Below are 27,032 nucleotides of genomic sequence, written 5' to 3'. Positions count from 1 at the left end.
TGCCTTGTATTAGCTGTGATTGGAGCCTCAGCATCTACATGAATACTACTAGTGATTTACTACCCTAAAATGGCCCAGTCCATCTTCCTGAAACTCTCTTAGGAAGTTATTTATATTGAACTAAAATTTATGTGTCTTTAAATTCTATCTGTAGATCCTAATTCTACAGTTTGAGGTTTTATAGAACAAGTTTCTCTCTGAATCAAGGTTCATAGGGCCTGAAAATCAGTCAGGTGGGCCTATAATGAAAATATACTCAGTCTGAATTCATTTTCCCTTTTATTCCACTTCAGGAAGGCCTAAATTTATGGAAGGACATATGTTTGTGTGTTCTGCAAATAGATATCAGTTTTATTGTTCTAATTAAAAAAAAAAAAAACGGTTAGAGGTGGAGACACTGGGCTTCCCTGGTGGTGCAGTGGTTAAGAATCCGCCTGCCAGTGCAGGGGACGTGGGTTCAAGCCCTGGTCCGGGAAGATCCCACATGCCGCGGAGCAACTAAGCCTGTGAGCCACAGCAACTGAGCCTGTGCTCTAGAGTCCGTGAACCACAACTACTGAGCCCACGAGCCACAACTGCTGAAGCCTGCGTGCCTAGAGCACGTGCTCCACAACAAGAGAAGCCACCGCAATAGGCCTGCACGCTGCAACGAAGAGTAGCCCCCGCTCACCGCAACTAGAGAAAGCCCATGTGCAGCAACGAAGACCCAATGCAGCCTAAATAAATAAATAAATAAATGATATTTTTTAGAAAAAGAAAGAAAGAAGTGGAGACACTGGTAAATGTACTTAGACTCAGTTACAGTTTGGAGACAAAGGAAAACATTATTTAATTATTTTTGAAAAGTGTGTGAATGAATGGTGGTCCTTAGCTTAGTGGCAACAATCCTTTCCAGGAGCCACTGAAGGAGATGGAAGGCAGATACTCCAACTATGAAAGCACCAAACTTCTCAATTCCATAGCTCATGCTGTGCTTCTGACAATAGTTTCTGCCCCTTCTGTATATGACCTGATTCCCCAGTAAAACTGCCCAGAGATAGCATCTGTGCACAGTGGGCTACCCATGTACCCAGTCATCTTGACAGCCACCTTTGCCTGCCTTTTTGTCCATGTTGAGGTTAAATAATATAGTGGGCAGTACATAGGCACACCTGTGAACTCTCTTGATTTCTAACTTCCTATGAACTAATCTGTGTGTTTACCACCTAGAACCTAGATTAGATTCTAGATCAATTTCACCTCAGGATTTTAAAAATGAATAATATTCATTCATTCTCATTACTGAAGTCTGTTCTTCTGTTGAGTTTTTACTGGGTCTTCAGTCCCATGATATACCAGACTGGGGTGTGGAATAGCTGATAACTTTAACTGATAGTTTATTAGTCCTGCCTTCACCATTTTGTGATTCAGTACTGTATGTACGAAATGTATTTTAAAGTTTAACAGTAAGCCCTGCATAGCAAATAGTTCGTGCTGTTGATGTATTCTGTGTACTCGTATTCTGTGTATTCATAGTATTCTATGGTGCAACAGCTGCAACCAGGGGCACGTCACCCAGTCCTAGCAAGGTGCACAAATCTGTCATTAAAGGGAAAAAGAAAGATCGTGCCTTTAGGGTGAGAGCCTATGTAGGTCGGGCGGAACCTGTTTAAGGTAAGACCTTGGGTTTGGGGAACTTATCTGTCTGTCAGGCTGAAAGGCCTGTGAAAATATTGCTGGCTCTTTCTGGCAGCTGAAACTGCATAGAGTAATTCTGTTGTAGGCTGCTGGAGGAGAGCATTAGGGGCTTGTGATTAATTTGGTTAGCATTTGTTTACTTACGGGTAGTAACCAGATTGGTCAGTATAGCACGGCAGGTGGGTTCTGTATTGACAGAAAGAGATCAAGTACGCTTTTTGCTGTAAGTTTCTGATTTATTTTGCCTAACATGTAAAACTTGGAGGAAGCTGCCTGGAGCAGGAATGGATGCAGTATATCTTAGCATTATTTTCCCTTGACCCTGTGTTCCTTTTGAGGCACACAGCTGCCAGTGACCCTCTCTACCTAGGTATGGTCCTATCAGAGTTGTGGCAGTTGCTTAATTCTTGCTGTACCACTGCCCTGTTATACATGGGTTTACATCGCCAGTGTGGAACAACTTGCATTGATATTTTTTCTAAGCGGAAAAGCCCAAGTCCTAACAATGGTCTACAAGTCCCTGTGTGATCTAGCCATGCCTTCCGCCTCCCCCTTACCTCATTGACTTTATCTCCTTCTCCTCCCCTCACTCCACTGTAGCCACACTGGCTTCCTCATGGATCCTCAAACAGGTATGCTGCCCCCTCAGGGCCTTTCAATTGGCTGTTTCCCATGTCTGGAATGTTCTTTCTCCCAATTGCCATATCTGCATGACTCATTGCCTCCTTCAGGGTTTTGCTAAAGTAGGACCTTTTTGATAAGGCCACCTCACTCTACTCCCAGTATTCTTGATCCCCTTTACCCTTACTCTCCCCCAGAGCACTTACCCATTTTAAATACTGTTTATTGTTCTTACTCTCCTGCCCACCCCCACCCCCCACCCCCCCCCACCCCCCCCACCCCCGTCACTGGACTGCAAACTCCAAAAGGGCAACAGTTTTTGTCTTCGTTTTTTTTCTGCACTGATTTATCTCCTAGTGCCTGGAACAATACCTGGCACACAATAGGTGCTTAATAAATATTTGTTGTTGAATGACCCTTTTTGCTTTCATTTAAGAAAGTGTTTACAAATATCAGGTGCATCTGGTTCTTGACCAAACTCAGCAAGGGCATCTCCTCATCTTAGCAAACAGGGTATCCCTAAACACTCTGTCTGCCAGTTGTTTCGTAGTGGCTTTGCAGTCTACCCCCTGCCCCTGTTTCAATACCCTTTTACCTGGGTGGGTCTGGTCCTGATCCCAAGTTTAATCTGAGGACCTACAGTCACAGATTCATTTTCTCTCAAATGGGCGGAACAAACAGAAGCTGCTGCTTCCATTACTCTGTTCATTGATATTTGAAAAGGCAAGATCACAACATGTTAATGGACCCTATTTCCAAGGCTGGCGATAACTAGGAAAATAGAACATGTGACTATTCTAACATTTGGGGAACTTTTTCTGTTACTAACCTATGTCTGTGTGCCACTTCAAAATAAAAACAACTTGTCACCACACAACTATTAAGCCATTATCCTAATTCCCTCCGACTATTTTGTATCATATTCTCAGAGTAAATTTGGAAGCTTAAGGATGCTCTGTGTGTGTCTTGGAGCCCCAGGGAAAACCAGAATCACTTAGCTGTCTGACAGGAAATGGAGCCGAGCAAGCCCCTTTTTCTATGAGACCAGAAAGAAGCCTGACTTTTTTCTAATTCTGATGGATATGAAGTGATGAGAAGGCAAGCTTTAAAAGGAAGGGCAAAAGGGTTTGCCTTCTGCCAGTAGATGATCATTGTATCTTGTCGCTCAGTTCTTTGCTTTCAGAAAACAGTTTTTTCAAATAATACTCAAAACAGTCTAACTTTTGCCTTTAAAAGGGAAAAAAAATTTTTTTTATTTAAAAAGGTAATGGTCTAGCACGTCCCAGTTCCAGGTTTTTCCACCCTTCCTATCAGAAGAGTTTGCTTTGGTGGGAATGGGTGTGATTGTTTATAAGTTCAGAGGTAAGCAGTAAAAAGGGTGGGACTCCTAAACTGAAATTCACTCTGGGGTGAGGTGTCACAATGCTGGCACTGGAGGTTGTGCTGGGACTTTAAGGGTGTGAGTTCAGGCTGACTCTGCAGTTCAGATGGCTTTAGTGGTGGCTATGGGTGGGCTTCAAAAAGAAGCTTCATGAAAGACTGCCTCTGTCCACAGAGGCAGTCTTTCATGAAAATTGTGACCTTTCCACTTCTTTTCCAAATGGCTTTGACGGAGAGGGGGAATTCCTTTTTAAAGCAATACTTGAGAGTCTAGCTTAAGTTGCAGAAGAATTACAGAATTTGATTCCAGTAGTTCTAACCCTCCTGTGCTTTAGGGTTCTTCCAGTGTACAGCCTTGGAGACTATCATTCTGATATACTCCTTCCTCTTCTAAACTAATGTCTGTGTATATATACCACTTTACAATGTTAGTCTTCTCATTGCTGTTCTGGAGATTTAATCTGCCTACATTCTAATTCATGGTGTTAACTCTGTGGGAGGCTTCCGAGATTGAGATTAAGCAAAACTGCATGACCGAATGGGGACTCCAGGAGGAGTCATAGTTATATCAGTTTCAGTATCTTTTGGTTTCTCTTTGCCTTTCAAACCAGGGCCCACCAAGAGAGCTTGTCTCTTAGGTTCTCATTGCCATTCTTTTTTTTTTTTTTAATATTTATTATTATATATATACTTTTGGCCGCGCCGTGTCTTAATTGAGGCATGCAGGATCTTCATTGCGGCATGCAGGCTCGGGCTTCTTAGTTGTGGCATGTGGACTTCTTAGTTGTGGCATGCATGTGGGATCTAGTTCCCTGACCAGGGATCAAATCCGGCCCCCCTGTATTGGGAGCGCAGTGTCTTACCCACTGGACCAGCAGGGAAAGCCCCCTCATTGCCATTCTAAAACCCAGTAATCATGTGTACCACTAGAAGATTTAAGTTTAAGAGATCGTCTATCTGAGGGTCTGTTCAGAGCTTTCCTTTCCATTCTGAGAGCCACTTTAACATGGAAATTTCAGATGCTGAAGTGCATGTTGTTGCCCAAGGAGAAATTAGCTTAGGGACATGGAGCTACTGCTTTTATCAGGAAGAGAGGAACCTGTCAAGTTTTCCCTGTAAGAGGCTCCACCGTCCACATGCTCTTGACAATGAAAATCAACGAGTGTGGCTTTTATCTATAATGACAGCAGATTGGCAGTGTTTGAGGGCTGCTCAGCTGCCGTGCAGTCCATCTGATCTATTGGGTGAACTAAAAAAGAAAATAGAGGCTTCTTGTTTGAGTCTTAGCCCTGGAAGTAAACTAAAGATGGCTGTTCAAGTTAAAATGTAATTAGCATCGGAAGGAAAGTAAATTGACATTTTCTATGGTGGGTTGCATGACTATTTCTGCTATATTTTTAAGTGTATTCAGACATTGTCAAATATTATAGATAGCCCTGATTTGTCAGGACGTCTCTGAGAAGTCTCAGATAATGTATCAGTCAATAGGGTTTGAAATGGAAGACCATATTTAAACTAAAGATGATAGATATTTTTTGGCATTGACTAGGAATGCAGAACCACAGGTAGATTTAACTCCAGCAGCTAGCAGAGAGCCTCTTCTGCTTGAGTCTCAGATGACATATCACACAGTTGGAGTCAGTGTCATTATAAACCTGTCACTCAGAGCCATTCCCCTAGGCTCTGTTGACTAGGTGGTGTGGTGCTTAACACACATCTGAATCATCATTCCTCAGACAACTGGCGATGGTTGGCGTCACTGCCTGGTCCTGGCTTGGACCAGCCTGCAAATAATCTTTCTAAAAGCTAAATGGAGAGGAGGAAAAAAAAAATTCTCAGACACTTGGAAAGGTCACAAGTGACGTCACGGAAGAGTAGATGATATACTGTCAAAGGTGAGCTGTATACCACTTGGCTTGAATTTTCTTGTGGCAGTGCCTCCTGTGGTGATCTGTGGGGAGAGGCCGCATTTGCCGGAGTTCACACTGAGTTCATCTCGTACCTTTTTATAGTACTTTTGAGCACACTGAAACAAGGTTAGAATATTAATTCAGTCTGCTCCTCTCCAGCTGTGCCACCATAAAGAGGCTGCAGCTCCTGCAGCAGGCTTCCTATACTGTGGAAAGAAACTAATTGCTAGTTACAGGCTGAAGCTGACAGGCTGCTCTTTCCCCAGCAGCCACTGAAAGTAACTCTTAAGAATCATTATTATTATTAAGCATTTATAGCCCGCTTTTGTGTTTTCCAAGTGCCTTATAATCATTTCTATTTGCTCTTCTTATTGATGTCCCTGAGAGGCAAGTTAATATTGTTACGTCCGCATGTCACACGTGACAGACCAGAGGAACAGAGGATTAGGTAATCAGCTCCTTGGTACCATCTGTGATCTGCTTTAGGCATCCTCAAAGCAGAAACTGAGGTGTGCACTCTGTTCCTAAGCTCACTGAGCCCATTTCCTCACTGCTTCCTTTTTAATTTGGTGTATGAGTATTATGGTTGTTATACTTTTTTGACTGCAATTTACAGTAAGAGATACATTTTACATAGTGTATACACACAATACATAAAACTGAAAGTTTCAGGAAACATTACTGACTCTTCGTGAGACACACTATGACATTTTCTATTCTATTTTTTATGCCAGTTTCATCCCACTAAATTAATTTTAAGAAACACCAGTTTTAGGGGCTTCCCTGGTGGCGCAGTGGTTGAGAGTCCGCCTGCTGATGCAGGGGACACGGGTTCGTGCCCCGGTCCAGGAGGATCCCACATGCCGCCGAGCAGCTGGGCCCGTGAGCCATGGCCGCTGAGCCTGCGCGTCCAGAGCCTGTGCTCCACAACGGGTGAGGCCACAACAGTGACAGGCCCGCATACTGCCCAAAAAAAAACCCCAAAACACCGGTTTTAAAACCACCATGTTAGGAGGTACGTGAGGCTGAAGAATACACACGGTGTGTTCGCCTGGAGCATCAGTTTTATTTAAAGGAAAATGGAGAAACACATTTTCATATTAGAACACATGGATTCATTATGGAATAGCATGGAACTTCAAAGAAATTTTGTTCTTATGATGGGCTACTTCATATTATGCCCCTAATCCTGATCCTTACCCCTACCTCCACACCACTATATATGTCCATTCTTTCCTCCTCTGTTAAGGGAAGTACACTGGAAAAAATTTGAGAAGTCCTGTCCTTTTGGAAACTTTAGACCAAGTTCATATCTTGTCTAAACCCAAATGGCTGTCAGGAACTTTGAGTAGTGTATTTTACAGTCATTATTCTTATTGAGCCCTTACTCTGTGCCAGTCACTGTTTTAGAAACTGAGAATACAGTAGTGAACAAGAGACAAAAATCCCTTCCCTTGTGAAACTTACATTTTACTCGAGGTGGATTATGTGGCACAGGGACAGGCAGTGCACCAACAAATAAGGAAAATAATATGTCAGGTAAGAGCGATGGAGAAAAACAAAGCAGAGGTTGGGATAGGGAGTCCTAGAGTTGGAGGTTGGGTGGTATAATTTTATAAATATGTTGGTCATGGAAGACCTACATGAGAAGATAATATTTGATTTAAAGCAAAGACCTAAAGGAGGCCAGAATGAGCCTTGCACATTTCTGGTGGAAGAGAATTTCAAGCAGAAGAAACAACAAAGGCAAAAAACTATGAGATAGGAGTATGCCTGGTATGTGCAGGGCACAACAGCAGCTCCTGTGGCTGACGGGAGAGTCATAGCATATGACGACAGAGAGGTAAGAGACATCCAACTATAGGCAGTTGTAAGTTTGGGAAGTCATTGGAAGTTTGAGCAGGGAAGTATTTATGAATTGATCTACACTTTAAGATCACTCTGCCTTGTTGACAGTAGACTGGGAAGCTAGGTGGGGAGGGTGGGGAGAGACAAGTGCAGAACCAGGGACACCATAAAAAGCTTGGCGGGGTTTCATATACTGAGTTTGGAAAGTCAGCAGGAGGGTCCATTTAGGGATGAGATGGGGAGATCAAGAATTTGGTTTTAGACATGTTCATTTTCAGATATCTGTTAGTTATCCAAGTAGAGATACCAAGTAGGCAGTTGGATATATATGTGATAATTGATTTGCCATAGGCAAGCTAGACGTTGATGTTAAAGCTGTTGGAAAATACTTCTCCACCTTGTCTGGATTGTGTCTTTCTGTTCTGTACCTGTTGGGATGGTGAATTTCAAAATAAGAAAACAAAGAACTCCCCTCTCTCCCGCTGAAGCAGTCAATATCATACTCTAAGGTTTACTCAATTCTGTTTAAGAGAGCTGCCTTCTGGGAACTTCGCTGGTGGCGCAGTGGTTAAGAATCCTCCTGCCAATGCAGGGGACATGGGTTCGAGCCCTGGTCTGAGAAGGTCCCACATGCTGTGGAGCAGCTAAGCCCGTGCACCACAACTACCGAGCCTGTGCTCTAGAGCCTGCGAGCCACAGCTACTGAGCCCACGTGCCACAACTACTGAAGCCTGCGCACCTAGAGTCCGTGCCCTGCAATAAGAGAAGCCACCGTAGTGAGAAGCCTGCGCACCGCAACGAAGAGTAGCCCCGGCTTGCCACAACTGGAGAAAGCCTGCGCGCAGCAAGGAAGACCCAACGCAGCCCAAAATAAATAAATAAAAATTTAAAAAGAGAGAGAGCTGCCGTCTGGATTGGAATTGGACTGGCTTCATACTGTGTTTTCCTTGAATCTTTTTTGCTGAGACTCCTGAAGAGCTATTGGCATATCCTTGGAGAATCTAATATTCTTTGGGTTGTGATCTACTGCCTATGTTATTCTTCCTCAACATCTAAATATTATTTTAGCCCAGTGTATTTGAAACCAGAAGAGCCCACGTATCATTCTATCCCCCCATCCTTGCCTCATGAAGTATCTGTGTGCCTAATGAGCCATGTTACTGGTGAAATTATGGGGGTTTTAAAATAAATTTATTTATTTATTTATGGCTGCGTTGGGTCTTTGTTGCTGCGGCACAGGCTTTCTCTAATTGCATCGAGTGGGGGCTACTCTTCGTTGCGGTGCGCAGGCTTATTCCGGTGGCTTTTCTTGTTGCAGGGCACGGGCTCTAGGCACATGGGCTTCAGTAGTTGTGGCACATGGGCTCAGTAGTTGTGGCACACGGGCTTCAGTAGTTGTGGCTCGCGGGCTCTAGAGCGCAGGCTCAGTAGTTGTGGCGCATGGGCTTAGTTGCTCCATGGCATGTGGGATCTTCCCGGACCAGGGCTTGAACCCGTGTCCCCTGCGTTGGCAGGCGGATTCTTAACCACTGTGCCACCAAGGAAGTCCCTGAAATTATGTTCTGCATATGAACGATGTACAGGTTAAAAAGGAAAAAAAAAAAAAAGGTTGAGAAACCAGTTTTTCATTTCATTTGCTCAACTTCTTCCCCTTAAATTTCATGCAGCAAATACTTATTGAGTCACTAGAATGCGAATGAAGATGAGAGCCCCTGCACTGAGAGAGAGATCATTGTGTTGTGGGTGAGGCAGAGATAAACAATTATTTATTCTATATAGAGGTGCATGGATTGGGTGCTATGGAGAGGAACTAGAGCCTTCCTGAGAAATCCTTGTCAAGCTTGAACTGAATCTTCAGATTAAATAGATAGTTTCCAGACAGATAAAGTTTTAGGAGAAGAACATATTAAGCAGAAAGAACAACATCTGACAAGAAACAGCGTGTCAGTTTCAGTGTTTGGGGAGCAAGAAGTAATTCTGATGTGCTTGAAGTTAAGGAAATAGGCTGGAGAGGTAGGCAGGGCCCAGATCCAAGGGAACCATATACATTTGAAATAAATGTGGTCCTAAAAAAATAACCAAGAGTAAAAGTTTGAGAGCTGCAAGATGCAGATTTTGAAAATCTAATGTAAAAGAGATGAAACGCTTCCTCACTGAGCCCTTGTTAGCATAGTTGTAATACTACATTTGAGCATGTGTAAGATGTCACATAAGCCTAATGTGGTTATCCTTAATTATGAAAAATTCTGAGTAAAAAGGTAAAGCAGAAAATGGTGAAAGAAGAGGGAACTTTTCTTTGAGAAACATTTGTTAATAGTACTTAATTGTAAGTCAGGCACCATTGTAAGTGCTTTGCAAACATTTACTCGTTAGCCTCATAACAACCCCATGCATTTGGTCCTGTTTGTTATCTCCATCCTTCAGACCGGAGACTGAGCTGAGTACTACTGCCTAAAGTCACACAGCTAGTAAGTAACAGAGTCAGCATTTGAAATCAGGTGGTCTGGTCTGGTTCCCAAGTCCGTGTTCAGAGCCACTGTGTCTGCTGCCTCTGATTTGGGTGTCCCAGCTTCTCAGAGAATTATTCTAGAGCAGAAGTCCAGGGATAGTCTTCAGGGTGTCCTGAAACCCCTGAAGTTTTTGTGGAAACATTGCATGTACGGTTTTCAGAAAGAAGGTCCCTGACTTTCATCTGTTTGTCAAAAGGGTCCTTGGGGCAGAATGGTTTTAGCACTGCTGACCTAGAAGAGATTTTCATGTCTTTTCCATTGTTAAAGGGCTTCAGTTGGAATAAGGATTCCCTCAGATGAACAATCTATTTATAAGCCCACACAGACTTCTTAGGTAACATTGTTGTAAATTAATTACTTGTCTGGTTGATCTTCCTAGGAACTTTTTCCAAAATACATGTTCCAGGTCCCAGATTTAGGGATTGCTGTTTTTTTAATACAGGATGGAGTCCCGGATTCTGTTTTGAGAAATCTCTCCAGATGATTCTAATATAAGTCTTTGGTTGAGAACCGCTAATATTACCTCTTGGAGGACATATGACCCATGCTAGCCCACTTGAACCACTTCCAGTTTTCACTTCTAAATGACCTTTACAGAGCCTGGCACTCCCTCAAGGTCTTCTTGGTGCCCTTATTTGAAATAAGAGTTCCCGTTCTCTCATTGCTGAGTACCAGATGAATTAGAAAATACCTCCTTCCCAGAAGCCCACAGCTGGTATAGATCTTTTGAAGTGGTGCTCTAGTACATCTTAAAGAATGTCTAAGGTCCCTCTTTCCTGAGGTTAGTTACTCTGCTTGTATTCACCAGACTCAAGCTTTTTGAGACTCCTGCTGTCTCAGCATTTTGGGCATCTGATTATGTGATATAGGTCAGAAACTCCTGGGTGTGGGTCATTGAAAGGTTAAATGTACAAGTTACAAGGAAAGTAATTTGATGAATTCTTATAGGAAAGAGGGCAGAAAGATATCAAGTAGACATACCCAAACCAGATTATGGAGGGTGAAATAAAGGTACTATTTAAGGTGGGGAAGGGACTTCCCTGGTGGCTTAGTGGTTAAGAATCCGCCTGCCAATGCCGGGGACACGGGTTCGAGCCCTGGTCTGGGAAGATCCCACATGCCACGGAGCATCTAAGCCCATGCACCACAACTACTGAGCCTGCGCTCTAGAGCCCACGTGCCTAGAGCCCATGCTCCGCAACAAAGAGAAGCCAACGCAATGAGAAGCCCACCCACCACAACGAAAAGCCAATGCAATGAGAAGCCCACCCACCACAACGAAGAAAGCCCGTGCGCAGCAACGAAGACCCAATGCAGACAAAAGAAAAAAAGGTGGGGAAGATGAGTTGATAACAAATGTAAAAGAACTGGAAGTACTTCGGAAAGAGGATATTTCAATCTCAATATGCTGTTGAAGTTATAGGCATTTGCCCCAAGAAGGGGCAGGGAGAGAATAGTGGTGCTAGATAAGCACTTTTTACCTTTATTTTCTTAGAGAGAAATAGACTTGGTTACTGATTATAAAACTCACCCAGAGAAATGGTTTTCTCCAGTGCCAAGAGCATAGATAGGAAAGTCACCAGTGACAGGAACCAGTGGGAAGTGGTAGTTTCGAGCAGTTCTTCTCCTACTCTCCCCTCTTACACTATATGGCTCTTATAATCTGCCACGGTGGAGTCTGCCTGTTTCTGAATAGAGACACCAATCAGTGTTGCCCCTGAACACAGGTACTTATTATAGCTTTTTAAAAAATATGAACAGCGTGCCCTGGATTGAATGGGCCATGGTAGAATCACAGCCTGCCCAAATCCAGAAGTTTGTATTGTGAGAAGAAAACTCATTTCTTCATTTGTTCAAAGGCTTTTCCTTCCGAGAGTCATCAGATTTACGAGTGTTTGACCCAGCAAGCTTTTCCAGCCATGTGACTTAGGAAAGTAAGATTTTATAAAAGAAAGAGCTTTAAAACTGATACCTGAAAAAAGATAAGGGGCAGTATGCCACCAGTTATTGTGGAGAGAAAAAAAACAAGGTTTAGAGTCAATTTTGCATTTGAATCCTGGTTCTTCTGTGTACTGACAGTGTGATACTGGATGTTACTTAATCTTTCTGAACCTCAGTTCCTCATCTGTAAAATGAGAGGGTAGTAACAGTACTTTGTTTGGGATAGGTATAATGAGGATTAGAAATATTCTCATTAATAGGTACTTAGTAAGTGGTAGCAGAAACTACTATTAAAACAACTGACTGGATATCGCAGGTATAGAATTGTGCCTTGAATTCATTCCTCCTGGGGCCCCTCCTGGAGCAAGGCAGAGTTGCAGGCTGTCCACGGTGCTCTTGACAGTGGAGTGAATAAGGACATGCTTTGCAGTGTATGGGCTGGTATGTCTTGATTTGGGGTTTCCTAACCTGTCTAAAAGAGGAAGGAGGGACTTCCCTGGCCGTACAGTGGTTAAGGCTCTGCGCTTCCAATGCAAGGGGCGCAGGTTTATTCCCTGGTCGGAGAACTAAAATCCCACATGCCGTGCAGTGAGGCTAAATAAATAAATAACAGATTTTTGGGACTTCCCTGGTGGTCCAGTGGCTAAGGCTCCGTGCTCCCAATGCAGGGGGCCCAGCTTTGATCCCTGGTCAGGGAACTAGATCCCATGTGCCGCAACTAACTAAGACCCAGCGCAACCAAATAAATAAATAAATATTTAAAAATAAATAGGAAGGAAATTGGGTGATTTATTTCTAGACACATAACTGTTCTTTCCCTCCTACCTGGCTTCTTATGATGTCCTAATTTTCCCTTGCTACTTTACTGGCAGGTGGCTGTGAAAAACAATATTGATGTCTTCTACTTCAGCTGCCTCATCCCACTCAACGTGCTTTTTGTAGAAGATGGCAAAATGGGTAAGTATGTCCTCCTGTCCTGCAAATATACCTTTGCTCTTTCTCTGAATGTGTCAGGCAGAGCATAGCCCCGGAAGGACAAGCTATTTTGAGGTTTAAAAAAATGGAGGAAGGCTATTCTAAAGCTCTAATAATTGCTAATTATATATTCTCCTGAGTCACAGTTGATCTTGCTTTGCTGTTGGTCTCCAAGTCACAACGCCTATTGTCCAAATAAGCCAGTCACCACAGCATACAGAGTAAGTGGCTTGGTGACAAGTAGATGTGGATTTGAATCTCAGCTTGGCTATTTACCAGCTATGTGACTGTAGCAAGGTGCTTAATTTTTTTGAGTTTCAGTTTCCAAAGCAGAAATCGTTTTTATAATGACTTGAGATAATACATGGAAATTCAGCATTTAGCCCTGTCCTGAGTTCTTACTGTCTCAAGATAAGAATTCAATAATTTGTGATAAATTTATTGGTATTCCCCTTGTGGTTGTTGATATTTCTCTCTTCCCTTACTTAGGAAACCACCATCTAATAAAACTAGCTTGTATTGATACATATGAAGTTGTATTGGCACTTAACATTGGTTTCATTCTTACAGTAGCTCTTTGGGTAGGGTAGGCAGATGTAATAATATATGATGAAATTAAGGATCAGAAAGATCACAAGACTTACCAAAGTCACCCAAATAGGAAAACAGTGGAGGCAAAACTAAACCCTAGATGTTGACTTTTTTCCAGTGTATCTTAGTGCTACTCATGAGGGATTAATTGACCTGGAGTGTAGCACCTCTGCATAGCTAGGAGTTGACTCCAGTCCCAGGCTACTGCTGGCTGTATTGCTAGAACCAGCACTCCAAAGGAGAAATGGTACAAGGGCTTAGATGTCAGAATATTGACAGATTGTGCACATCCTTCCTTTCCCTCTGCTTCCCCATACAGAGCGCCAGGTCTTCCTTGCAACATGGAAGGATATTCCCAATGAAAATGAACTTCAGTTTCAGATTAAGGAATGTCATTTAAATGCTGGTGAGTGATGAGTCTAAATTTCATTTTCATCTTAGTGTATTATATTAGATATTTGAAAATGTTGTCTTTTCTTTACCTACCTTTTCACACCTACCTTATTTCTAGTGAGTATATGGTATTACTTTGCAAACTTCTCTTTAAAAAGTTGGGATGTTTTGATGTAGGTACTAGATTACTCACAAACTAACAGATTTAAGAAGAGAACTAGAATGGATCCACCCACCCAATTCTCTAGTAGTTGAACATGTATGAGTCATGTTACTTGAACATTCTAAGCATTAGGTAATTGAAGTGGCACTTGAAGATATGCACTCTCCTAAAAATTAAAAGGACTGTTTGTCATTTTACATCAGCCTTCAGTAGTGACTCTTTCCGAGATCCTTATTTGGAATCCTGTGTTTACTATTAAATAAGACTACATCATAGTTGATTAAAGCCTAGTTGGTAGCCTTTTTCTTTCTTGCCTTGTGTCAGCTTTCATATGGTTATACTGACCTCTTTAATCACCATGAAAAAGCTCCAGCCCCCTTAGTAGTTAGTTTTATTACTGTACTAGAACATCAAACTGGGGAGCCCAGGAGGAGAAACAATAGCAGCTGACAGTGCCTAGGGCTTTGTTTCACTGAAGCATCCTCAGGAGTGGAAGGAGCCTTCAGCTGTTCAGGGTCTTGCCTTTGTTCCAGTCTCTCTTTGAGGTTAGTATAAGGCCTTATGAAATGAAAGGCGTTTTAATGAAAGTGAGCCTTGGTGCTGTTGGGTGCCGCCTCTTTTCCTCTTTTCTTCATTCACCCGTCCTTTCCTCCTTCTGGCTGCCGCCCTCCCACTGTAGCTGGAGCATTGAGTGGGGGAAAGAGGCAGTATAGCAGTACAGAAAGAAAAAGAAAAAAAAAAAAAAACAACTCACTGTCTTCTCAGTTCAACTTGTTCTTTAAAAAGTTTTTTTGCGGGGAGTGGGAGTGCTCTATGATGCATTCATCCTCTGTGTTCAGACAAGTCTTTTCTTATAGACTTCTCCTGAGCCCTTGGAGAGGTGTTTGAGGAGATAGTTTTCTGTAATGTCCACTGTCGCTACTAGTTTGTCGATTCTCTTCAGGAATACCACATATCTGCCTTCTTTTGAACATATTCTTGGTCTGGGTTTTTCAGCCTGACTGGTTATGTAGTTATTAAACAAAACCAGATTTTTGCTGAGTTTTCACAAAAAAGTCATACTTAAATTGAGCTGCTTTTTATGCCGTATTCTAGGTAGGTGACGGTGTTATCTCTGTGCTAGGCTCACTGGTTAGTTACCACAAGCCTCATTTGATGAGTTGGGAGGTCGGGCAGTCTTCCATTGTGTAAGCTGTTTTTCAGGAAGCTCCAGGTGCAGAACTGCAGTGGTTCATGGCGAGAGTTATAGTCACCCTTGTGTAGTCAGTCCCAGGGCATTTCATTTATTATGCTCCTGAGAACACGTGTCCCTCAGAAAAGGGTTCTGTGGTCAAAAAACTTGGAAAATACAGTGTATGATGTGCCTCTCTTGGGTGTTGCCATTGCACATGAGCACACTAGAAGCTGAGGCTTCCTGCATCGGGGAAACCAGTTTAACTCAACATTAACTGAATTTTTTCACTGTGGAATTTAAAGTCACAAAATGCTTATTATTAACGTCTTATGGAACACCGGTGTTCCTTGAACATGCACGATCTGGGAAACTCTGGCCTATAGAGAGCAGAGAAAGGCCAGAGTAATTGGAAAGCAGATTTGGTTTCAGAGGTCTGGTGTGAAAGGGACATGCTTTTTCAAAAAAGAAAATGGAAGTTTGGATGATTGAGGGCTTTACTGTGGCCTGTCAGAGTTATAGAAAAGATCCCCCTGCTTCCAGATTGGGGTTCTGAACCCTTATTGAACCTTGGTGTACATTTGTGATCTTGCCCAAAGAAGGGGTGTCTGGTCTTGCTCCCAAAGGGTCTTTGGCTTCTGATGTAAACTGGAACAGTTTCCCAAAGCAAATTCAGTTTTGATCAGTTCTGCCATGGCCTCATGCCAGTTCCTCCCTGCCTCGGGTGCTCCAAATACCAGCGAATCAGTTTTCCAGTGACACACAGTGCAGCACATGGAGCAGAGGGAAAAACAGCCACTTCGTTTTCTCCAGGAGCCCGAGGCCATCATTTCCCACACTGAATCATTGCTAATCGCTTACAAGACCACTTCCTGCAACTAATCCTTTCTAGCTTTTCCTCTGCCGCCACCCCAAGGTCTGGAGTACCCTGGCCTTTACATTTCCGTCCAGTCTGAGGGCTCTATTAACATGAACATTTTTGGGTTTAGTGCCTTCTGATTCAACACCCTGGGTCTAGCTGAGAGCTAAAAATACCATCCTTCCCAGCTGATCTGTCCTAATCACAATAGCACCAACCCTTTAAATAGCTTTTTTGTGCCAGAGTAGACATTTGACAGATGGAGCTAACACTGAGGGCAACAGGAAGTCGCAGGCTTAAAGGGCTGACCACCTAGCGTTGAGCTTTTACTTTTGCTCTTCCATGTCTTCTAGAGATGAAAGAAGAAAAGAAACCCTCTTCCTAAGCCTTAATCATTTATCAGTTCTTAATAGAAAGGTGTATATGATGGGGTGCTTATGGTGCCACTAGTTGTGTAAATACTAGAAAATATTAGATCAGAAAGGCACCAATGTTTGGGTCTCCCTGCTTCCTAGCACTGGTCATCTCTACTGGCGTCAAGCGGTCTGTATGAATCTGTTCTACAGCTTATATTATAGCTGTATTTGGGCTTAGTACATGTCTGGGACCACTATCTTAAGTATACAAGAAGTAGTTGCATCTCCACCCATATCCAGAAAGGAATCTTTCTGGCAAGCAATCTATAAACCTGTTTTTTAAATTAAGTGTTTATTATACTGTGAAGAGCTCAGAGACATGTTGTATCTATATTCACTAGTTGGGCTCTCTAGTAAGGGACAAATATTTCTCCTGCCACAGGGACTAGGTGAGGATGAATTCTGTTTCTTTGTTTTGTCGTGGTTCTCCCCATCCCTCGGAACATTTCATAAATGCAAATGCTTTGCCAGCCAGCACTTAAATATAGTTTGGTTGTTCACATGGTAGAAAGTATCCTTTTCAGCAAGCATAATGGTTTTGAACTTGCTGATGAGTATGTACCACAGCTGGGACCCCTGTACAGATTCCCCCTTCCCACTCACTGAGTATCGTCACTCTTATGGCTGCTGGAAGAGATGTGACCTTAGCTGAAGTAGGAAAATGAAGAAGGGAAGACCACATTCACACCATCTCAGACTTCAGGCCTCAGGCCCAAAGCCAGGTTTGAGGTAGGAGACAAATGAACCAAAAGAAATCACACCTTGATGCACTTGTAACCATATTTGACCATCTTTTAAAACTCTGTCCTTTAGGGAAAATCTCAGTGTCTTAACATTGCATTGTCATTCTCAAAGTCTCACAACTGTAAGATTCCATCATGTTTCCCAGGAGTTCAGGTATATTTAAAACAACAACAACGACAACTACAAAAAACTGACATCTTGTAAAGAAGTCTATCCCAGTCTGACAAGGAAGCCTCCTTAACATTGGCTCGCATTGCCATTCTTAATAGGTTCATTTAGCAGAGTCTGATTATCCTGCCATCTACATACCCTCTAACTCAAACCTGATAGCGAAGGTTTATGAAAATTGACTCACACATACTTATGTTATAGAACCCTCCTCCCTCCATTCAGTCTTCTGATAGAAATCACGATAACAGCCATTTAGTAGGAGCAGAGCCAGGTTCCTAACTGGAATGCTTCCAAACACAGTAAAGTTACATCCATTCAACTTGCTTATTCTACCTGGCTGTTTGCCACATTTTCTAATTCTGGAAGGGGCGAGTGTGTATGTGTGTCTGTGTGCTTCCTTTTCTTAGCCTATTATCTCTTACTTAGGTGGTAAAATCACGAGACATCTGTAGGCATCTGGGCCTTGCTGTGTATACTGTCTAGAACATGTGCCTATGCAACAAGGTAGATCTTCAACAAAAGCTCCTGCTAGGCACATGGGCTTCAGTAGTTGTGGCGTGTGGGCTCAGTAGTTGTGACACGCAGGCTCAGTAGCTGTGGCTCGCGGGCTCTAGAGCGCAGGCTCAGTAGTTGTGGTGCACGGACTTAGTTGCTCTGCGGCACGTGGGATCTTCCTGGACCAGGGCTCGAACCCGTGTCCCCTGCATTGGCAGGCAGATTCTTAACCACTGTGCCACCAGGGAAGCCACCCCCCCCTCCTTTGTATTTAAGACAGTCCTGTCAAAAGGCATTAGCCAAACTCCAGCTGGTGATGTTGCCTGGCAACCCAGTCTGAGCTGCAAGAGCCCTTCATTGTGGGAACCAAGGTGACAGCCAGAACTGCCTGAACCTCCAAAAGGTGATTAAAAAGCATACTGAGGCCCTCTCCTTCAGCAGTCTTGCATATAACAACCTTGAGATATACTTTTTAGCTCCCCAAAGAGAAGCAATTCTTGAGTTTTAACTACTCTGCTTGGTGTTAGTGAAAACCTTGGAAATAAAAGGAGGGAAATTAAGTCATATAAGTGTGGTGCAGTTGTTTAATGAATGGGCTTTAGTGCCTCCTCGCTTGAGCTCTCACTGGTTTGAATGTGGAAGAAAGACATCAGGGCAAGAGCTGCCTCCAAGGGGGATTGGGATTGACATATACACACTACTATATATAAAATAGATAACCAATAGGGACCTATCAATACGATATAGCAAAGGGAACTCTGCTCAGTTTTCTGTAGTGACCTATATGGGAAAAGAATCTAAAAAAAGAGTGGATAGATGTATATGTATAACTGATTCACTTTGCTGTACAGCAGAAACTAACACAACATTGTAAATCAACTATACTCCAATAAAAATTAAAAAAAAAAACTACCTCTAAAATTAGACCACTTCTAAATAGGTGGTTTTTAGACTCACAAACAGAAAACAAGATTACTGTTACCAAAGGGGAAAAGTGGGGGAGGGATAAATTAGGAGTATTGGATTAACAGATACATACTACTGTATGTAAAACAGATAAACGAAAAGGATATATCGTATAGCACAGGAAACCATATTCAGTATCTTGTAATAACCTATAATGGAAAAGAACCTGAAAAAGTGTGTGTGTATGTGTATACATATATATGTATATATATCCAGATCACTTTGCTGTACACCTGAAACTAACACAATATTGTAAATCAACTATACTTCCAATAAATAAATAAATAAAGGGTTTTTTTCTTAGCAGAGATTTTTTTTACTGAAGTGTCGTTGATTTACAGTGTTGTGTTAATTTCTACTATACTGCAAAGTGATTCAGTTATACACATATATACATTCTTTTTATATTCTTTTCCATTATGGTTTATCACAGGATATTAAATATAGCTCCCTGTACTGTACAGTAGGACCTTGTTGTTTATCCATTCTGTATATAATAGTTTGCATCTGCTAACCCAAACTTCCCACTCCATTCCTCTCCCACCCCACCCTCTTGGCAACCACAGGTCTGTTCTCTGTGTCTGTGAGTCTGTTTCTGTTTCATAGGTTTGTTCATTTGTGTCATATTTTAGATTGCACATATAAGTGATATCATATGGTATTTGTCTTTCTGACTTCACTTAGTATGATAATCTCTAGTTCCATTCATGTTGCTACAAATGGCATTATTTCATTGTTTTTTATGGCTGAGTAGTATTCCATTGTGTATATATGTGCCACATCTTCTTTGTCCCTTCATCTGTCGATGGACGTTTAGGTTGTTTCCATGTCTCTGCTGCTGTGAATGTGGGGGTGCGTGTGTCTTGTTGGATTATAGTTTTTTCTGGATATACGCCCGGGAGTGGGATTGCTGGATCATATGGTAGTTCTGTTTTTAGTTTTTTGAGGAATCTACGTGCTGTTTTTCATAGTGGCTGCACCAACTTACATTCCCACCAACAGTGTAGGAGGGTTCCCTTTTCTCCACACCCTCTCCAGCATTTATTTCTTGTTTGTTTGTTTTTTTAATAAATTTGTTTACTTATTTATTTTTTGGCTGCATTTGATTTTCATTGCTGCGTGGGCTTTTTCTACTTGCAGCGAGTGGGGGCTACTCTTCGTTGAGGTGCGCGGGCTTCTCATTGCAGTGGCTTCTCGTTCTGGAGCACGGGATCCAGGCACGTGGGCTTTAGTAGTTGCAGCACGTGGGCTCAGTAGTTGTGGCACACGGGCTTAGTTGCTCCACGGCATGTGGGATCTTCCCGGACCAGGGCTCGAACCCGTGTCCCCTGCATTGGCAGGCGGATTCTTAACCACCGTGCCACCAGGGAAGTCCCAGCATTTATTGTTTGTAAACTTTTTAATGATGGCCATTCTGACTGGTGTGAGGTGGTACCTCATTGTAGTTTTGATTTGCATTTCTCTAACGATTAGAAATGTTGAGCATCTTTTCATTTGCCTATTGGTAATCTGTATTTCTTCTTTGGAGAAGTATTTCTTCTTTGGAAAACATCTTAAATAGATGTTTTTTAATGCCTATGGCATTACGTACATATCAGCGTCTCCAACACCTGAGTCAGAGGCTTATTCACAGGTATTGATGGCAGGTATCCACTGTGTCCCAGATACTGTGGGAAATACAGTGATGAAAAACTCTAGGATCCCTATGCTCAGAGAGCTTACTTACTGTCTTGGAGAACAGAAAGACTGTCCATCACAACAGCCTTTTCCTAGAGAGCACAATAGAACATGACAGGATTTTATGTGGAGAGAATTTAGTCCCTGAGTAATTTGAATTCTCATCAGAAATGAACATAATAAACTATCAACAAAGAAGTAGTGTTTATCATCTGTGTTTTTAAAGTTTCTCTTTCTGTGATGCTGCAGCATCTCATGCTAGCAGTCAGAGAACAAGGAGAGGGAAATTACCTTTAATTCTAGAATGTCATGTCTCTCTGATGCTGTAGTCACAAGGAAAACCCCAAACACCAACCTGTTCTTACCCTGTGTTGGTGACTATGAAGTCCTCCACTCTGACCAGCAACGGCAGCCGGGCTTACATGGCCTTGGAGCAATCATCTTTGCACAACTTCAGTCTTCCTCAGAGTCGTTTGTTTCATTATTAATTTGGGGCATGGTATTCCCCCAAATTAATAATTTAATTTAAGACCTAAGAAATCATTTGCCTGCTTTTAAAAAAAATCTTAAACATCCAGATTAATAAATTTGACTTGCAGGATTTCTGCACCTGGGTGCTTTTCTGATCCTGGCACTTGAGACCAGAATGGCTTACGGTGAAGTAGTAGCAACTTGCGAGGCAGTGTTGTGCATTTGAGTGTCAGTTTTGTATCCCCGTGAATCTGGGACTAGCGTTGGAGAAATGAATCTGACGTGGCAGTCACTGTGGCACACCCATGTACCTGTTTCTGTCTTTGTCCTCGTCAGTGCATTTTTACGTGTCTAACACCTAGTTTAAGATTACCAACTCCTTAGACCCACCATAATCTCCACAGGTAATTCTTACACTAATGCTTATTTGCACCTTATTCTGTTTTCTGTCCTGGAATGTGATGGACAGGCACTTCAGGAGCTTCTTCCTTATCCTTCGCTCTCGTGGGAGAAGAGCTTTCTGAAATGTGCATGTATGCATGTAACAGTGCTTCTCAGGAGACTTGAGCACACATAGCTCATAGCACATTTGTTTGATATTTTAACTGAAGGTGTTGGATTTTGAATCTGTGTTTCTAGACACTGTTTCCAGCAAGTTGCAAAACAACAATGTTTATACTATTGCCAAGAGGAATGTGGAAGGGCAGGACATGCTGTACCAATCCCTGAAGCTCACTAATGGCATTTGGATTTTGGCTGAGCTACGTATCCAGCCAGGAAACCCCAATTACACGGTAAGGCCTTTCTCAGAATGGGTGAGTTGGGTTCAAGGAGGTGGGTAAGAGTCCTTTCATTTTTTCTCAGCATCCAGGAAAGACCTGGTAGAGGTGCTTCAGACACCAGGTATCCAAAACAAGCAGTCAGTAAAGAAGTCCCCAGTTGCCTCCTTAGAAGACCTTCTGTCTGTAGTGTCTGCCCCATCCAGCAGGCACAGTGCCTCCCAGCACGAGTCTCAGACTCCTCCTGGTATATACAGAGCTGCTCACAAAACTTCATCAGTATTGGTTAATACTTAACCTAGCATATCTATGCATGTGGTACTGTAACAAGCTGCTAAGAGGATTGTTTTCGTAGCTCATTTCAAGCTCATTCCTGCTTTTCTTAGGATATCAGAATCCCAGACATATGAGCCTTTTTAGCTGTGTTGTGTGGCCTAAATGGTTGTTGAAAAGTTAAAGCAAAATGGGACATACCTTTCACAGCCTGTAAGGGGACTTTAGTTTAGAAAACTTATTCATTACCACACTGGACTAAAATTGGAATCCTGGCAGTATTTTTAGGGGAGGAGCCAGTTGCTTTGTTAAACAACAAAGCTTTAATACCTAGGCACTCAGTGTTTGTTTGCTGTTGTGAAATGCAGTCTCCCAATAGGATGCTGCTTGTCATCTGCATTTTGTCAAGTACAAGAAAAACCCTTGCGATGGGGGAAATATCTTATTCTTCTGTTATGTTTAAGGCTTTTGAATTGAATAACTCTGAGGAAGCTTCATATTCAGTAGATTAAGGGAGCTTTTTAGCCATGTAGCTGAGAAAAGTCTGTGACTCCTTTCCTTAATTTTAAGGGAAGTCTGTTTTCATTAGCATACATTAAGGAAATAATACCACCAGAACTAAAAATTCTTGGTGTCTCCCCACTAGTTCCCTCCCTTGAAGTAAACTGGACTAGCATGTGTGTGTGTGAGCTACTGAGTTCCACCAAGCTAGATGTTTGTCCAAGCATTTGTGAGCTGAGACACTTCAGGCTTCCCTCATAAAGTGTATGCTCCTCCCACCCACCTCCTCCATGACCAGTGCCTTGTCTTTTTTGTAAGAAACTACTCTGTCATTTTCCTTGAGCTCCCTAAGAAAGGAAAACTCCTCTGTACTCTTCCTGGAGGGACAGGTTTTCACTGTAAAATCAAGGTCTTGTAAAATAACTCCATTTGCTTCCCCAGAAATTTCTTCAAAGTATATATATTTGTGTGTGTTTTATTTTTTATCATCCATTATTTTATTGTATATAGTATTCCATCTCAGCTAGGTTAAAGAAGCATGATTACCCCCAGTTTGCAGGTAAGGAAACCAAGGTTAAGAATGATTAGTGACTTGTTCGAGATCATATAAGTTGTTGGTAGCTGAGTCGTGTGTAGAACTCAGGTATCTCAACACTTCCTACCATATTCTTTCTATTCATTATAAAGATAGTGAGAATTTTGAGAAGGACCTCTTAGTAACAGCATAGTTTGTTTAAAATTTTTAAAAACTTTTTATTTAAGACTCACAGAAAGTTTAAGACTCACAGAATTTAAGACTCACAGAAAGTTTTAAAAATGGTACATAGAGTTCCCATGTATCTTTCACCCAGTTTTCCTCATTGAGAACATGTTACAACCATAGTACATTTTCAAGCAGGAAATTGATTATTGGCACAATACTATTAACTAAGCTACAGACCTTATTCAGATTTCACCAGTTTCTACATCATTACTCTTACTTTATTTTATTTAGTTAAGGAGTGTACAGTACTATGAAATCTTATCACACATATAGATTTGTATAATCACCACCACGGTCAGGATACAGAACTGTTCCATCACCACAAAAAAACTCCTTCTCGCTATCTCTTTATAGTTAGACATTCACCCTAGCCCTAACCCATGGCAACCACTGGTATGTTTGTTCTCCATTACTGTAATTTTCTCATTTCAAGAGTGTTATATAAATTCAATTCCTACAGCCTGTATCCTTTTGAGACTTTTTTTTTCACTTAACATAATACCCTTGACATCTATCTAAGTCGTTGCATGTGTTTTTTTTATGACCAAGTAGTGGTGCACTACATGATAAATCACTTCCCCCAACCCCTTACTGTATTTCATTAAGAAAGTATGTTTATCCCATGAGGAAGAGGCCTCATATCTCTAAGTAGCTCTATCTCACCTGGGAAGATAACTTGTCCCAGGTGAAGAAGTCTGTGTTCCAGGCTATAAACCAGAAGTGGATGTGTAAGTCCTTGGCTTACCTAGGCGGGGGTGGGTGGGGGGGGTGAGTCTAGGTGGGTGGCATTCCTGAGTGGTTGGTGTTAAAGATGTGTCACACACATAAGCAGGCTAGCGGTTCAAAAGTTAAAATCCTGGTAAGGCCTCTTTTCCCTGAGGAGCCATGTAAAATGAGACCCAGAGTCCTAAGTGAGATTTTTTAGCCTCTTTGTTCTTTATGTATGTTTCCCTTTTGCTTTCTTTAGGAATTAGCAACAACAACAAAAAAAAAATCTTTTTTTTTTTTTTAAAATTTGGCGTGTTTTAGCTGTACTAGTTGGAAAGCAAGGAATGGGTTTAAGTCTAAACTTAACCATTTGTTAAAGGCTGGGATGTCTGAGGGAGGGAGGTGATAGAACAGTCCAGAAAGAGAGGTTCTTCCTTCTCTTCCTTCGCCTCCCTCCTTCCCCCTCCAAAGAGCAGCTGAAACTCTCAGGGTCCAGGCGTGGTCAGTCCATGACCCCTGCCAGTGCCAACCTTGGCAGATAGGGCTTTTATTGAGGAAGGCAACATTTCCTTATCACTCGTGAACGAAGAAGTGGATTTCCAGCTGGTTGGAAGTTCCAGTATTGCTACAAAGATGTGAAAAAATACAGGACAGTATTTTGAAGGGGAGGAACTACCCTCTCTTTAGCCTGGGAGTTAACTCCCTTAGGCAGTTCTTAACTCTTTTTAGCTTCCTCTCCTCCTCCTTTTCTGAACCCACATACTCTCCCACGAGAATTTTCTACAACACTGACAGTGAAGAGGCTGTGGAGGAGGAGGTACAGATTGCCTCTACAGGGAGCTTGAAAGTCAGGGAAATGCCTATAGCTGCAACTTTGACCAAAGAAGGGAGCTGTTTTCTACTTGTTATTGTTTTGTTTTGTTTTGTTTTGTTTTGTTACTTTATTTATTTATGGCTGTGTTGGGTCTTCGTTGCTGCACGTGGGCTTTCTCTAGTTACGGTGAGCGGGGGCTACTCTTTGTTGCGGTCCGTGGGCTTCTCATTGCGATGGCTTCTCTTGTGGAGCATGGGCTCTAGGCACGTGGGCTTCAGTAGTTGTGGCATGAAGGCTCAGTAGTTGTGGCTCGCGGACTCTAGAGCACAGGCTCAGTAGTTGTGGCTCACGGGCTTAGTTGCTCCGCCGCATGTGGGATCTTCCTGGACCAGGGATTGAACCCATGTCCCCTGCATTGGCAGGCGGATTCTTAACCACTGCACCACCAGGGAAGTCCTCTATTCGTATTTATATTCTTAAATTAGTTGTTCATTTGTTTTGTTCTGCATTTATCAGAATTATCTTCCTGATTCATGTCAAGCAGCAATTTTGGAAATGCCTTAGAGACTGAATATTAAAGCTGCAAATAAATAGAGCCTCTTTTGATATTCTTTTGTTTGGCTTGGTTTTGTTTCGTTTTGCATTTTTAAAATATCACTAAGTTTTGAGGATGTGAGTTTTCTCAAGTTCAGGGTTGACCAATAATCTTCTTGACATTTTTGCCAAAAATATTCTCACCTTTTGTACTTTGTTAAATCATCCAGAGTCTCTAATAAGAGAATAAGGAAGTAATCTAAAATCTCATGGTGATATATCGTTAAAGACAACTTTTGTTAGTCTACCTTAATAGTCAAGAGCAATGATGTCAGTAATACAAAAAGCAAGTATTAAATTTTCTGGTTCTAAATGCAGTTTGCATGGTTTTGCTGTTATGTTATTGTTAATAGTGTTTTGCCTAATCTCGTACAATTCAGGAGTCCAAATATGGGTTTAAATTTTGCACTTGTTGACCCACAAAGTGAAAATCTCAGTGTTCAACATTGAAATCTTTTTAACATTTTAATTTTAATTTGGTAATTGTTAGACTAGAAGAAGAGGTGGTGGTAGAGAAGTAGAGTAGTATCAGCAGTACCTGATAGGCCTGAATAACAGGCCGAAAATGGAAGATTATGCTGTTGGCATAAATGGCTGTACAGTTACACTCAGTAAATGTCTTTTTGTGTTGGTTCTTGTTTTCCCTCCTTAACAGTGTATGCTCTCCTCAGTGTAATACAGGAAAGGCTAGTACCATTGGAGCTAGTATCTAGCTTACGCTTTTATTTTACTTGAATATACATCCTCCTGAATTGGGACCGAGATAACCATCCTTGTCAGACAGAAACTGGAGGAGGCAGCTGAAATGACGACCACGTTAAGGGTTTTAACCCTTCCCTTTTCATTTGGCAGTAGTCCCTATGACTCTTAAGAAAGCAGTAGAGCATCTTTTCCTGTACATTTTTTCATATGGATTATTTCCTAACCTCGTAGACCCACATAGAATGTCGTTAGAAACACAGCACAGCTTGACATTGATTAAACCGAAATTCTAAAACCCATGTAACCTATTAACAGGATCTCTTTGTTTGGCTACTCAGTGGTAGAAGCTCTTCTCCCCTTTTATCAGGAAGAGGTGTCCTTGTACTGAGAACTTGGATACCTTTCGAGTTAATGCCAGCCTCTGTGCTAACCTTCCTTCTCCTTTTCCTCCGAACAGCTGTCGCTGAAGTGTAGAGCTCCTGAAGTCTCCCAGTACATCTATCAGGTCTACGACAGCATTTTGAAAAACTAATAGACTGGTCCGGTGCCCTCTGGCCACCCTGTGATCGGTGCAAGCCAAGAACTCTTAACTGGAAGAAAATTGTATTGCCGTGTAGAATCTGAACCCAAACACACTGAGGCCACCCACCAAGGTAGTGACTAGTCTAACCTGTGCTAACATTAGGGCACAACCTGTTGGATAGTTTTAGCTTCCTGTGACCATTTGTAACCACTGCTTCAATCACTTCCCACCTCGTGCCACCTGCTGCTATCTGTCCTTACTTGTGGGCCTCTCCATCCTGTACCAGTGGCTGGCATTTTTGAGTGTAGTTCGATATTTTGTGATCGAGAGCCCGTTTCAAAAGCAGAAAAAGACAAAAAAAAATTAAAGCAAGGAAAAGTGTCACTGAAACGTAAA

The 27,032-nt window shown here is 42.1% G+C and overlaps 1 protein-coding gene across 1 annotated transcript in view; it reads left to right on the top strand.

Moving 5' to 3' along the window:
* Positions 1-27,032, top strand: part of AP2B1 (adaptor related protein complex 2 subunit beta 1) — a 122,372-nt gene extending 95,340 nt beyond the window's left edge. Inside the window, exons 19-22 of the mRNA XM_033847217.2 lie at positions 12,760-12,844; positions 13,773-13,859; positions 21,619-21,773; positions 26,571-27,032. Of these exons, the coding sequence (XP_033703108.1) occupies positions 12,760-12,844; positions 13,773-13,859; positions 21,619-21,773; positions 26,571-26,645 (402 nt within the window). The 3' untranslated portion in view covers positions 26,646-27,032. The remainder of the gene's footprint in view (positions 1-12,759; positions 12,845-13,772; positions 13,860-21,618; positions 21,774-26,570) is intronic.

Source organism: Tursiops truncatus, chromosome 20 (genome assembly GCF_011762595.2).
Source record: "Tursiops truncatus isolate mTurTru1 chromosome 20, mTurTru1.mat.Y, whole genome shotgun sequence".
NCBI classification, from domain to species: Eukaryota; Metazoa; Chordata; class Mammalia; order Artiodactyla; family Delphinidae; genus Tursiops; species Tursiops truncatus.
This window is presented reverse-complemented; position numbering and strand designations above follow the sequence as displayed.